This window comes from Periophthalmus magnuspinnatus, chromosome 14 (assembly GCF_009829125.3).
Source record: "Periophthalmus magnuspinnatus isolate fPerMag1 chromosome 14, fPerMag1.2.pri, whole genome shotgun sequence".
Lineage (NCBI taxonomy): Eukaryota > Metazoa > Chordata > Actinopteri > Gobiiformes > Gobiidae > Periophthalmus > Periophthalmus magnuspinnatus.
The window spans coordinates 570174-583384 of NC_047139.1; the positions used below are offsets into that span (position 1 = coordinate 570174).

Consider the following 13211-nt stretch of genomic DNA (forward strand, 5'->3'; position numbering starts at 1 on the left):
AGTAGTACACTGTAGTAGTACACTGTAGTAGTACACTGTAGTAGTACACTGCAGTAGTACACTGCAGTAGTACACTGTAGTAGTACTGTAGTACTGTGACGAGTACATGTATCCGTGCTCTGATGTGCCCACAGCGCCCCCTCTGGTCCCCGTCCATTATTCTCTCTGTTTCATTCTGTGTTTTTAAAATGATAAATGTGTAAACGGCTTTGAAACTGTAAACGTAGCATTTTCTACAGTTTAAAGGGACGACGCAGAGACACTGTCACGAGCATCGCCGCCGCACCTCCACTTTACGTTTATCACCTCGACTTTACGTTTATCACCTCGACTTTACGTTTATTAGACCTCGACTTTACGTTTATCACCTCGACTTTACGTTTATCACCTGGACTTTACGTTTATCACCTGGACTTTACGTTTATCACCTGGACTTTACGTTTATCACCTCGACTTTACGTTTATTAGACCTCGACTTTACGTTTATCACCTCGACTTTACGTTTATCACCTGGACTTTACGTTTATCACCTGGACTTTACGTTTATCACCTCGACTTTACGTTTATCGCCTCGACTTTACGTTTATCAGACCTCGACTTTACGTTTATTAGACCTCGACTTTACGTTTATCGCCTCGACTTTACGTTTATCACCTCGACTTTACGTTTATCACCTCGACTTTACGTTTATTAGACCTCGACTTTACGTTTATCGCCTCGACTTTACGTTTATCACCTCGACTTTACGTTTATCACCTGGACTTTACGTTTATCACCTCGACTTTACGTTTATCACCTCGACTTTACGTTTATCGCCTCGACTTTACGTTTATCAGACCTCGACTTTACGTTTATGAGACCTCGACTTTACGTTTATCGCCTCGACTTTACGTTTATCGCCTCGACTTTACGTTTCTCACCTCGACTTTACGTTTATCGCCTCGACTTTACGTTTATCGCCTCGACTTTACGTTTATCACATCGACTTTACGTTTATCGCCTCGACTTTACGTTTCTCACCTCGACTTTACGTTTATCGCCTCGACTTTACGTTTATCGCCTCGACTTTACGTTTATCGCCTCGACTTTACGTTTATCACCTCGACTTTACGTTTATCACCTCGACTTTACGTTTATCACCTCGACTTTACGTTTATTAGACCTCGACTTTACGTTTATCGCCTCGACTTTACGTTTATCACCTCGACTTTACGTTTATCACCTCGACTTTACGTTTATCACCTCGACTTTACGTTTATTAGACCTCGACTTTACGTTTATTAGACCTCGACTTTACGTTTATTAGACCTCGACTTTACGTTTATCAGACCTCGACTTTACGTTTATCGCCTCGACTTTACGTTTATCGCCTCGACTTTACGTTTATCACCTCGACTTTACGTTTATCACCTCGACTTTACGTTTATTAGACCTCGACTTTACGTTTATTAGACCTCGACTTTACGTTTATTAGACCTCGACTTTACGTTTATCACCTCGACTTTACGTTTATCACCTCGACTTTACGTTTATCACCTCGACTTTACGTTTATTAGACCTCGACTTTACGTTTATTAGACCTCGACTTTACGTTTATCAGACCTCGACTTTACGTTTATCACCTCGACTTTACGTTTATCACCTCGACTTTACGTTTATTAGACCTCGACTTTACGTTTATCAGACCTCGACTTTACGTTTATCGCCTCGACTTTACGTTTATCGCCTCGACTTTACGTTTCTCACCTCGACTTTACGTTTATCGCCTCGACTTTACGTTTATCAGACCTCGACTTTACGTTTATCGCCTCGACTTTACGTTTATCGCCTCGACTTTACGTTTATCGCCTCGACTTTACGTTTATCAGACCTCGACTTTACGTTTATCGCCTCGACTTTACGTTTATCGCCTCGACTTTACGTTTATCGCCTCGACTTTACGTTTATCGCCTCGACTTTACGTTTATCGCCTCGACTTTACGTTTATCACCTCGACTTTACGTTTATCAGACCTCGACTTTACGTTTATTAGACCTCGACTTTACGTTTATCGCCTCGACTTTACGTTTATCGCCTCGACTTTACGTTTATCACCTCGACTTTACGTTTATTAGACCTCGACTTTACGTTTATCAGACCTCGACTTTACGTTTATCACCTCGACTTTACGTTTATCGCCTCGACTTTACGTTTATCACATCGACTTTACGTTTATCGCCTCGACTTTACGTTTATCGCCTCGACTTTACGTTTATCACCTCGACTTTACGTTTATCAGACCTCGACTTTACGTTTCTCACAGTAGCACTTATGTCATTTTAAACCTGTTCGTTGGGGACAGTGCCTTGCTCAGTGGCACTAAAACAGACTGTAAATGTACAGATTTCACGTGTGTTTATTTAAGCGGAGCCACAGAGTCTGACGGGCGACTTCTCGTCTTTTGTAAATCCCTCCGTCCTGTGACTCTAAACGTCTCGTCTCTTTTTGTTTTCGGCTCCAGGTAAAAATCACAAAACTCGACTTTGTCTTTGAACTTTGACCTTCAGCTTCACACGACTCGATTAGACACATCTGATCATCTGTGTGTGCCATTTTAAAGCTGCACTGTGGAACTTTCTCTGAAGTGTGTGCTACTGACAATGTGTGTCTGAGGCCCGTGTGTCAGATGCCCTCCCTGTGTGTCAGATGCCCTCCCTGTGTGTCAGATGCCCTCCCCCCGTGTGTGTCAGATGAATTCTCTTGTTTTTTTCTCTCTTCTTTTCTCTGGTGAATCCGTCTTGTCCAGCTCCAGCTGAAGGTCAGACTGACCAATCACAGGGCAGCACTGTGGTGTGGGCGGAGCCAGCGCTGAACAAACTAAAGTGAACACGGCGACGCCCATTTTCACACAAATACTTTTTTGTGTGTGAAACGTGCAGAGGGAGGCACTTCTCTGTCTGGAGTCAACTCGTTTGATTTCTCGCCTTGTTCCGCTGTGACGTATCTGTGACCTCTGACCTCTGACCTCTGCCTCCAGACCCAGATAAACCACAACACAATGGACAGTATTATTATGTTTTGAATGTTCCACAGTGTGGCATTAAACTTCACTGTCTCATTCACGTGTTTATGTGGATCACAAATGCCACGCGGTGAGTGACATCGCCCCTCCACAGATCTTACCTGTAACTGGAGTCACCTGCTCGTCTCCATGGAGATGCTTAATGCCAAACACTGGAACGTTCCAGACAGAGACATTGACACAGAGACGAGCAGGTGACGCACACGCCGGCAGGAAAGTTCCGCAGTGCAGCTTTAAATCTATGGAATAATTTAGTGCAATAATGTTTAATGTTTGTGTTTTTTTCTTGTGTTTCGATGTTTTTGTCCAGAGCCTGAATCACACAGACCTGGAGCTGTGTTCTGTTTCATTCACACGTTTAACACACAAACCCTTTGTCTCTCACACTGAAAACACTCTGTTCCACCTTGTGATGTCATCATGTGGTGATACAGGAAGTGCTCCACTGTGTTTTTAAACTCCACCTTCATTTATAGAATCATCTGGATCATTTCAGTCCTGGAATCGTCTCTTATCTCGACTGAACTAAAGGTAAAAGGAGGAGTTCACTTAAACTCCCACTTGATGACATCACAAGGTGGAACGTCGCATTTTGATCTTTGTAGATGTGACAGACTCATAATAAAGTGACTCAAACGTGTGAATGAAACAAAAACTCCAGGTCTGTTTTTAATCATTACACTTTTATTTGTTTAACTCAGCGACAAAACCATCGCCTCATCCACCAAAGAACTGCTACAGGCGTCAAATCCATTTAAAAAAACTTAAAAACTCAACATTATCTGGGGGTGTGGCGCTAACTGGAGGCACCGCTCTGTCTGAAGCTGTCACACTTTAATCTGAACTTTGTTTTAACACAATCTGACCAGAAAGAGCTGATTTGTGCTGTTAAACAAGTCAAACAACATCACAGTCACAGGCTAGCATTAGCATTAGCATTAGCATTAGCCAACAGTTTTTCTCCTAAACAGGACCATGAACACTCTTGAGTTTAAAAACGATCTTCAAACTTTTCAGCAGCGTCTACTGATTAAAACATTAAAGCTGTATTGTGTAACTTTCTTGGTTTGACTGTCACCTGCTTCAGTCCATAGATATCATCGCTGTGCCTTAAATGTTCCACAGTGTAGCATTTAAAGCATGTCTCTTTAGCTGTTTTTATTGCTCAAAAAGACACATGTTAATTCTCTGAGTGGAGCCGCCTCTCCACAGATCTGACTCATGATTTGGCCTGGTGTCATCCGCCGTGTGTTTCTCTAGAAATAGACAAGTTTGTTGCGATAGTGTGGCACATTCCAGGCAAAGCGACGTCACCGTGGAAACGAGCAAGTGGCAGACACCCCGGTAGAAAAGTGACACAGTGAAGCTTTAATGGGATTTTCACAATAGAAAAAAAATGAACCAGAGTCAAAGAAAAACTCAAGTTTGAATCTGACTGAAGCAGGAAAACGAACGAGAAATCAGAGAACATTTAGACCTGGTTTAGACCTGGTTTAGACCTGGTTTAGACCTGGTTTAGACCTGGTTTAGACCTGGTTTAGACCTGGTTTAGACCTGGTTTAGTCCTGGTTTAGACCTGGTTTAGACCTGGTTTAGTCCTGGTTTAGACCTGGTTTAGACCTGGTTTAGACCTGGTTTAGTCCTGGTTTAGACCTGGTTTAGACCTGGTTTAGACCTGGTTTAGACCTGGTTTAGTCCTGGTTTAGTCCTGGTTTAGACCTGGTTTAGACCTGGTTTAGACCTGGTTTAGTCCTGGTTTAGACCTGGTTTAGACCTGGTTTAGTCCTGGTTTAGTCCTGGTTTAGACCTGGTTTAGTCCTGGTTTAGTCCTGTTTTAGTCCTGGTTCAGTCCTGGTTTAGACCTGGTTTAGACCTGGTTTAGACTCGGTTTAGTCCTGGTTTAGTCCTGGTTTAGACCTAGTTTAGTCCTGGTTTAGTCCTGGTTTAGACCTAGTTTAGACCTGGTTTAGTCCTGGTTCAGTCCTGGTTTAGACCTGGTTTAGTCCTGGTTTAGTCCTGGTTTAGACCTAGTTTAGTCCTGGTTTAGTCCTGGTTTAGACCTGGTTTAGTCCTGGTTTAGTCCTGGTTTAGACCTGGTTCAGTCCTGGTTTAGACCTGGTTTAGACCTGGTTTAGTCCTGGTTTAGTCCTGGTTCAGTCTTGGTTTAGACCCGGTTTAGTCCTGGTTTAGTCCTGTTTTGGGTCTTCAGGTGGTGGTTTTCCTGGTGGATGTCGTTGGTTTTAAACCTGACTTTTCTTCTGAAGGTGGAGACGTTTCCTCTGGACAGTTGCTCTTTTGGTTTCGTGTCAGTTTCAGTTCTCGTGTTTCAGTCATTTCGATTTATAGTGATGTTTTTGAAGCGCGACTGAAGCCTGTAAAGATTTGAAACTGTAAAATTGCATGATTGTCGTGGAATGTTCAAATGTTGTGAAATAAACATAAACGTGAGTCAAACGCTGCGTCTTTAAAGTTCATTTTTAGGATTTATTTTCAACAGGATCGTGTTTTTTTTCTATTTTATTTCTAGAGCGGCCACTTTTTAGACACTCTTGCGCTAAAAGTTCCTGTATCAAAGTTAAACACAGTGAGACTTTGAGTCAGTCTGCGTCATAATCCCTTATAAATACATTTTATAAACACATTTTACTCAGTGTTTTTATTTTTGACAGACAGAGACGCCCAGCCTACTCTTTCACAGTGTACAGTGGTGACTCGGGTCTTTCCGGAAAACACCGAAGCCCTGGCCGCTCCACTCGACTATTTCCGGAAAGCACCGAAGCCCTGGCCTCTCCACTCGGCTGTTTCCGGACACGGTTCATCCTGAGCTCGGATCAGTCTCGTTTTTCAGGCCCACTGAGCTCTCCACAGGCGCTTTCTCTCTTGCTTCCTCTAAAAAGTCACGGTCTGCACATCTGTGTGAGTCCTGTCTGCTCTTTAAACACTTTTATGAGCCGTTTACGTGCTTGTGCCGTGGCTAAAGCCTCGTTGTAACAGCAGCGTTAGCATTCATTGTGCAGTGTAACGCTAGCGAGCGCCTTGTTTTGGTTTGTTTTTGTTTTAAATAATCCGCATCTGTTTTATTGGCTGACTGAAGTAGATTGTTCAGTGTGTAATGCGCTTTCTTTGTGCGAATATCTTAAACATGTCATTGTTTAAGTGGCTGGAACGTGCGTGTTTACGTGCTTAGCTCTCCTACTAGCTCCGTGTTAGCTTAGCATTAGCTCCGTGTTAGCTTAGCATTGTGTTGGGATCATTTTGTTGTGTAAATGCCTCAGGTGTTCGTCTAAAGTTGATGTGAGGTGTTATAAACCCTGTTGTGTGTGTTTTTTTTGCTAGCTGAGCTGGAGTCACGTGCTCTCAGATCAACACGAGCTAAATCTGAACATTGAGCGACTGTTTGGCTCCTGATGTTTCGTGTTTGTTTCCATGGTCACATCCTGAGGCTAAACTAATGTCTTTAAACATTTGTGTTTCAGAAAATGCCCACGATTAAACTGCAGAGCTCTGACGGGGAGATCTTTGAGGTGGACGTGGAAATAGCCAAACAGTCCGTCACGATTAAAACGATGTTAGAAGGTCAGAAACGTCCCGCGTGACGTCAAACTGTCCCTGAAACGTGTCTGTGTGGAACTGTAAGTTTGATGTGTGTTTGTTCAGATTTGGGGATGGATGATGAAGGAGATGATGACCCTGTTCCTCTCCCAAACGTCAACGCTGCCATCCTCAAGAAGGTACGTCACGTGCTTCACTTATGACGTAATGTGACGTAATGACACTGAGATGGAAAAACAAACAAACATTGAGACTTTAAGCTAACACATAAAATTTACCCCACTAATCAATTTATGTTAAAATATATTAAAACACCTGACCCTAAGTGCACTTTGTGTAAATGCACTTTTATAAAATCCTTTTGGAAAAGACTCAAAATGTTTAAAAGAACAAAGTGACTCTAACTTCTCATTAACATTTTAGCATATCATTTTTGATAAGAACTTAGACTCAAATAAAAAAAAGGCAATGTAATTATTGTAATTGGCAAATTTTCTGTTCACAAAAGTAGATTTTCTGTTACGTCTTTGTGTTTTCTTGTTTTAATTAAATAATTAGACATTTCCACGATTTCCAAAAGCTTAAACAAAAAAAACACATTGATGTATGAAAGTTGTTTGTCTTTAAACGTCTTTGTTCCTGAACAGTTCCAGAACAAAATGTCCCATTAATTTTTCTCATACTTTCCAAAATAAATAAATATATATATATTTTTTTTAAGTTTGAAATCTCGGGGGGATCAGCTCTATGGAAAATAATGACCACGATAATTTTATTTAAAATCTGTTTCTGAAACTTTATAAAACGCAGAATTATTAAAACATTTCACAGAATCTTGATTTTTAAATTTGCTTTTTAGACTTAAAACGATGAACATTAGTTAGCACGTGGCTGGTTAGCCTCTGGGATGCCTTTAACTCTTAATATTTGAATTTTTGTAAAAGTCTATGGGAGACTCTGAGCAGATGTGACTGACTCTGGACCAAAGGTTTCACTTTTACCTCTGCAGTTTGAGCTGAGTGTCATTATGTTAGAGATAAACATATAAAACAGATCAGTGAATACTGTGTTCAGTCCCGTCCAAAGACTCCATGACACATTCACATTAGTTTGTTCAATTATGAAGCACTACAGGTAAATCACCTAAAGCAAACTGTGGCCCTGGGCCCTCAGGGGCCCGTTTCAGTTCCAGTGTGGACAGTTTTTAGACATAAACAACCATGAGATCTTGTGTTAAGTTTTTATATCAAAGTTCGACGGGTGAGACATTGAGTCTGTCATCTCTTTTCTGTTGTTCTGGTCTTTCTCAGACAGAGGGAGTGATGGGTTTAGATTTAGACTGAGGGGAAGAGCGGCTCTAAAAGTTTCAAAGCAGCGGCTGAAGTCTGTGGATTATATCTACAGACTCTAGTACACAAAGGTTCCTTCCTGCTGAGTTCTATTTGCAGAACTTTTACCTCTTAACAAAACCTTCAGTTATGATCGTGTCAAACTGAGTAATCCTCCGCCTCCTGCTGCAGGTGATCCAGTGGTGCACCCATCACAAAGACGACCCCCCTCCCCCCGAAGACGACGAGAACAAGGAGAAGAGGACGGACGACATTCCAGTGTGGGATCAGGAATTCCTCAAAGTGGACCAAGGAACGCTGTTCGAGCTGATTTTGGTAAAGCAGCGTCTGCACACACTGTCGCTCTATTATGTGAGAACATCTTTGTGGAGAGATAGAGTCAGATGCCCTGAATATCTTTAGACTGATGTGTATGTGTCACATGTTTATTATCCCTGTGGTATCCAGTATATAGTCTATATCAGACGTTTTCAGTGTGTGAGCTGCTTTTAAAATGATCGTGTCTGAAACATCTACCACCTAATACAAAAATGTGAAACATATTTATTTATAAATGTTTTATGAATTCTTACATGTACAGTGCATTTTAATGTACTTTGCACAACGTCATGAGATAAAACTGCACAACACAACTGAACTTCTTACATGTTCATTACTTGAATAATGATCACTGCTCTGAACAGAATCAGTGAGGTCAGAGTTCGGGCAGAAGCTTCTGACAGACAGGAGTAAAATTGCATTTTTCGTTTGAAAGTGATAACAGAGATAATCATGTTAAACAAAGTATCAGAATTTACTGCATTTTTTCACACAACTACTTCTATTTTACACATCCATCCGTAGTTTTTCTTTTACGCATCGAATAAATGAGTGAAAATCCCCGCAGCCCCGCGCTCTCATTCATCACCAGGGACATCAGAGGCAGATTAATGTAATGATGGTGAAATATTTATACAGCCCCGTGTCTCCACTTTGAGACGCCGTTTGAATTTACATGAGAGCACGACTGGGCGGAGTTACGCTGCTGGAAAGTCCACAACCACGAGTCTATCGGCGACGATAGGATCCGACGCTAAAGGGTTAAACTCGTGCTTGTTTATGCAGCGTCCATGATGTGACCAGGGTCAGGTGTGACCTGACTGTCCTGTGTATTAGTCATGTGACTGGATGACGGGGCGTGATCTACACAAAATGCCTTCGACATAATGAACAGCCCTGGTCCAGTCTGTCATGTGTCTGAAAATGGGACAGACATTTTCCTGCTGTACTCACTCATGATGTAAAGTGCAGACTCAGTCTTTGGTCCTTTAGTCTTAAAATGCAGTTTTAGTTTTAGTTTTAGTTTTGTCACTCTACTTGTGGGCGTCTGCTGCTGCTTTCTGCTCTATTTGTAAAAACGACAGGAAAACACTCCATGAGGTCAGTACAGCACAGCATCATGTGACCTGAAACCTGAGCTCTGATTGGCTGATGTCCCGCTCCGGCTGAGAGCCTCCAGGAAGTGAAAAGAGATCCTCTGGAGCTCAGGAGGCCTCAGAGTGTTTACATGAGACAGAGCCAGAGAGAAAGCATTATTCATAACTGGGAATCAGTATCAAAATGAAAAAAAACCCTGGATCTGAGCATCGCAACACTGTTTATACTTTAAATATATTAACTCTTATTAACAGAGACACCAGAGCAGAGAAACAGAACAGATCCAAATGTTTATGGAGCCTTTACTAACCCCGCGAGTAACAACAGTATCATGTAAATAAAAGTTCAAACATTGAGACTTTCTGAGAGAAATATGACTGTGAAACAGTCTTATTACATCAGTGTATGTGTCCAAAGGGGATATATCAAATGGACCGATATTTGGAAGCCGATATCAAATCCTACAAATTTTTCAGTATCAGCACAGATTCCATTTTCAGATCGTGCGTCTCTAATCAGAACACGGTGGTTTCCAAACCTCACTTGAGTTGTAAACAAATAGATCTGTGTTAACAGATTTACAAACCAAGAGAAAGTGACGGGGTCTGGGACACGGAGACACGGGGACATGGACGTTTTACTGCTTTAGGACGGGTTTGTCCCAGGTTTAATGACATTGTTTTTAAATGCGATGTTATGCAACACTTACTCTACGATTACAAGGGGCGTGTCCGGGCCCTGGGGCAAAGGCCAGAATGAAACACACAGGAACAGCAGATGTTTCACTGAGTAAAAGATGCAGTGAAGAGGGACTTGTTCTGTGTTTTCTGCTTTAACAGTAGCAAAGAAAGTTTATTTGTGTAGTACAATTCATACTCAAAGTAATTCAAAGTGTTTTACAGAATCAGAAAGACATTTAAATCACAATACAACAAATAAAACATAAATAATCATCATAAAATGAACATTCAAAGAGAAAAGTGCAGAATAAACCCCTTTGAGTCACAGCAGATAAACAGAACAGAGCCTGGATTTAAACATCGTCAAAGTCGAGGCCTGAGTCACATCTGCAGGACGACACAAAACTGAAACGCTGATTCTCCTGGTTCAGTCCTGGTTCAGTCCTGGTTCAGACCTGGTTCAGACCTGGTGTAGTCCTGGTTTAGTTCTGGTTCAGTCCTGTCCTAACAGCAGCATGTAGAGACTGAAGAGCAGGGGTCCCAGGATTGACCCCTGGGGCACCCCACAGGTCAGGGACATTTTATCTGAGACACATTTTCCAATTTCAACAAAGTCCTCCCTGTTTTCTAAATAGGACTTGAACCAGTTTAGTGCAGTACCACAGATGCCCTCCCAGTCGGGTGATTGTTCAGTATTATGGCATCAGGACTGCTCTTCTTTAGGAGAGACTTGAGAAAAGCAGTTTTCAAAGCTCTTGGAATGTTCCAGATTGAAGTGACATGTTAACTATGCAAACTGAGCACAGACTTTATAAATGTAGTGGGTCACACATGGAGCTGACTCACTCTGTGCCTGTAACTGCCCAAACTGTCCCAGAGCTCGTCTCCAGTCTGAGTGTGGACGTGGGTCCTGGGGTGTTTTTATATACACTGAACACTTGTGTTTTTAGAGTGAAGACGTTTTTCTGACTGAGCCGTTTGTGTTTTGGTTTTTTAGGCAGCGAATTACTTGGACATTAAGGGTCTTCTGGACGTGACGTGTAAAACTGTGGCCAACATGATCAAAGGAAAGACCCCCGAGGAAATCAGGAAGACTTTTAACATCAAGAACGACTTCACGGAGGAGGAGGAGGCGCAGGTCTGTACAAGTGGACACACACTGTGGACACACACTGTGGACACACACTGTGGACACACACTGGACACACACTGGACACACACTGGACACACACTGGACACACACTGGACACACACTGTGGACACACACTGGACACACACTGTGGACACACACTGGACACACACTGTGGACACACACTGTGGACACACACTGGACACACACTGTGGACACACACTGGACACACACTGGACACACACTGTGGACACACACTGGACACACACTGGACACACACTGTGGACACACACTGTGGACACACACTGTGGACACACACTGGACACACACTGTGGACACACACTGGACACACACTGGACACACACTGGACACACACTGTGGACACACACTGTGGACACACACTGTGGACACACACTGTGGACACACACACTGTAGACACACTCGTGTGTGAGTGTAGTATGTGTATAGTGTGTATATACTGTAGTACACATAGTAGTTCAGACTGTAGTACTGTGTGTATATACTGTAGTAGTTCAGACTGTGTCCAGAGGTGGCGCTGCTGCAGATCAGTGTTTTGTTCCGTCTGAGTTTTTGACACATTTGTAGTTTGTCCTTTTCTGTTTGTCGTGAGACACGTCTCCTTTTCTCAGAGACACAGATTTGACCTTTTTAAATATAAAAGAATGAGACACATGAGACGTGTGACTGTTGAGGACGTGTGTTTATATTTTAAACTCCCTCTCGCTGCGATTGGGCCAAAGTTGCTACGGCGACAGTTTGACGTTTGTCATTCTGAAACCCACAATCAACTTTAAAACAAACACAAGTATAGAAGTTTTGTAGCGTCACCAAACAGAAAAACACTGTTTTTGTGTTTTTTCAGGTACGTAAAGAGAACCAGTGGTGTGAAGAGAAGTAGCGCCCCCTGCTGTCACCTGCCGACACCTGTCCCCCCGCCCACTCTACAGAAGAATGTCCCGTAACATAAAACCAACACACACAAACTGCACTGGCGTTGTTCATACTTGTTAATATTTAGTCCATTTAGACCCACTTTACCCACAATGCCCCTCTGCTCCTTTTCCTGTTTCAGAAGCATGAACCTGTGTGATGTAATTAATTTAAATAAAACCTTTTGTTTGGACACTTTTGTTTGTGTACTGATGAAGTATAGTCCACATGTTAGCTTGTACTTTTAGCCACATGTTAGCTTGTAGCTTTAGCCACATGTTAGCTTGTAGCTTTAGCCACATGTTAGCTTGTACCTTTAGCCACATGTTAGCTTGTAGCTTTAGCATCCTCCTCTTTTTGTTTTTTTTTTACTTTTATTTTGGGTCAGTGTTTTGAATAAAGCTGGAGACTAAAGTGACGTCTTATTTTCAGATGTGTAAATGTTTTTTGTGATATTTTTGTTCAGACCTGATGCCCTCCCTCAGGGACAGGGTGAGGAGCTCAGTCACACGGGATGAGCTCGGGGTAGAGCCGCTGCTCCTACATGTTGAGAGGAGCAGCTGAGGCTCATCTGCTCAGGACGCCTCCTGGACGCCTCCTGAGGGAGGTGTTCTAGGACAGTGGTCCCCAAACACCAGTCCGTGGATCAATTGGTCCCGGGCCACCGGCCGTCCAAGAAATAATTATTTCCGTTGTATTTATTATCTGAGTCTGAACAATCGTTTATTTTGAAAAATCTTTTATTTTGAAAAATGACCGGATTCTCTCTGGTCCATTTCCGTCACTTGAGCCTCGACAACTTAACCCACAAATGAGCAAAATGAGTAAAAAACAGACGTCTGTGGAAAGTTTCTTTTTGAAGGGGAAAAGGTCCAGAGAAGAGACAGAAAAAGAGACAATGTCCAAAAAAAAGGAAAGATTTAACAGACAATACCAGGAGTTCTACTTGAACTATAGATTTATCGACAGGTGATTCTCACAGACCAAACCTGCTCTCCAGCTCTGTGATGAGGCGATGGAGCCTCAAAACTGCTCCGCCACTTGGAGAGGCCCCGCCCCCCGGTCCACGGTAA

General features: G+C 42.5%; 1 protein-coding gene across 2 annotated transcripts; it reads left to right on the forward strand.

The window, feature by feature from the left end:
• Positions 1-5844: 5844 nt before the first annotated feature.
• Positions 5845-12552, forward strand: skp1 (S-phase kinase-associated protein 1). 2 transcript variants are annotated; one of them, XM_033978021.2, is made up of 6 exons: positions 5845-5977; positions 6538-6637; positions 6719-6792; positions 8134-8277; positions 11056-11196; positions 12071-12552. In XM_033978021.2, exons 2-6 carry the CDS (start codon positions 6541-6543, stop codon positions 12104-12106), a joined length of 492 nt encoding a protein of 163 aa, XP_033833912.1. In that variant the 5' UTR covers positions 5845-5977; positions 6538-6540; the 3' UTR covers positions 12107-12552. The 2 variants fall into 2 exon arrangements, with proteins under 2 accessions (XP_033833912.1, XP_033833914.1); XM_033978023.2 differs by having other exon boundaries at positions 5847-5963.
• The last annotated feature ends 659 nt before the right edge of the window (positions 12553-13211 follow it).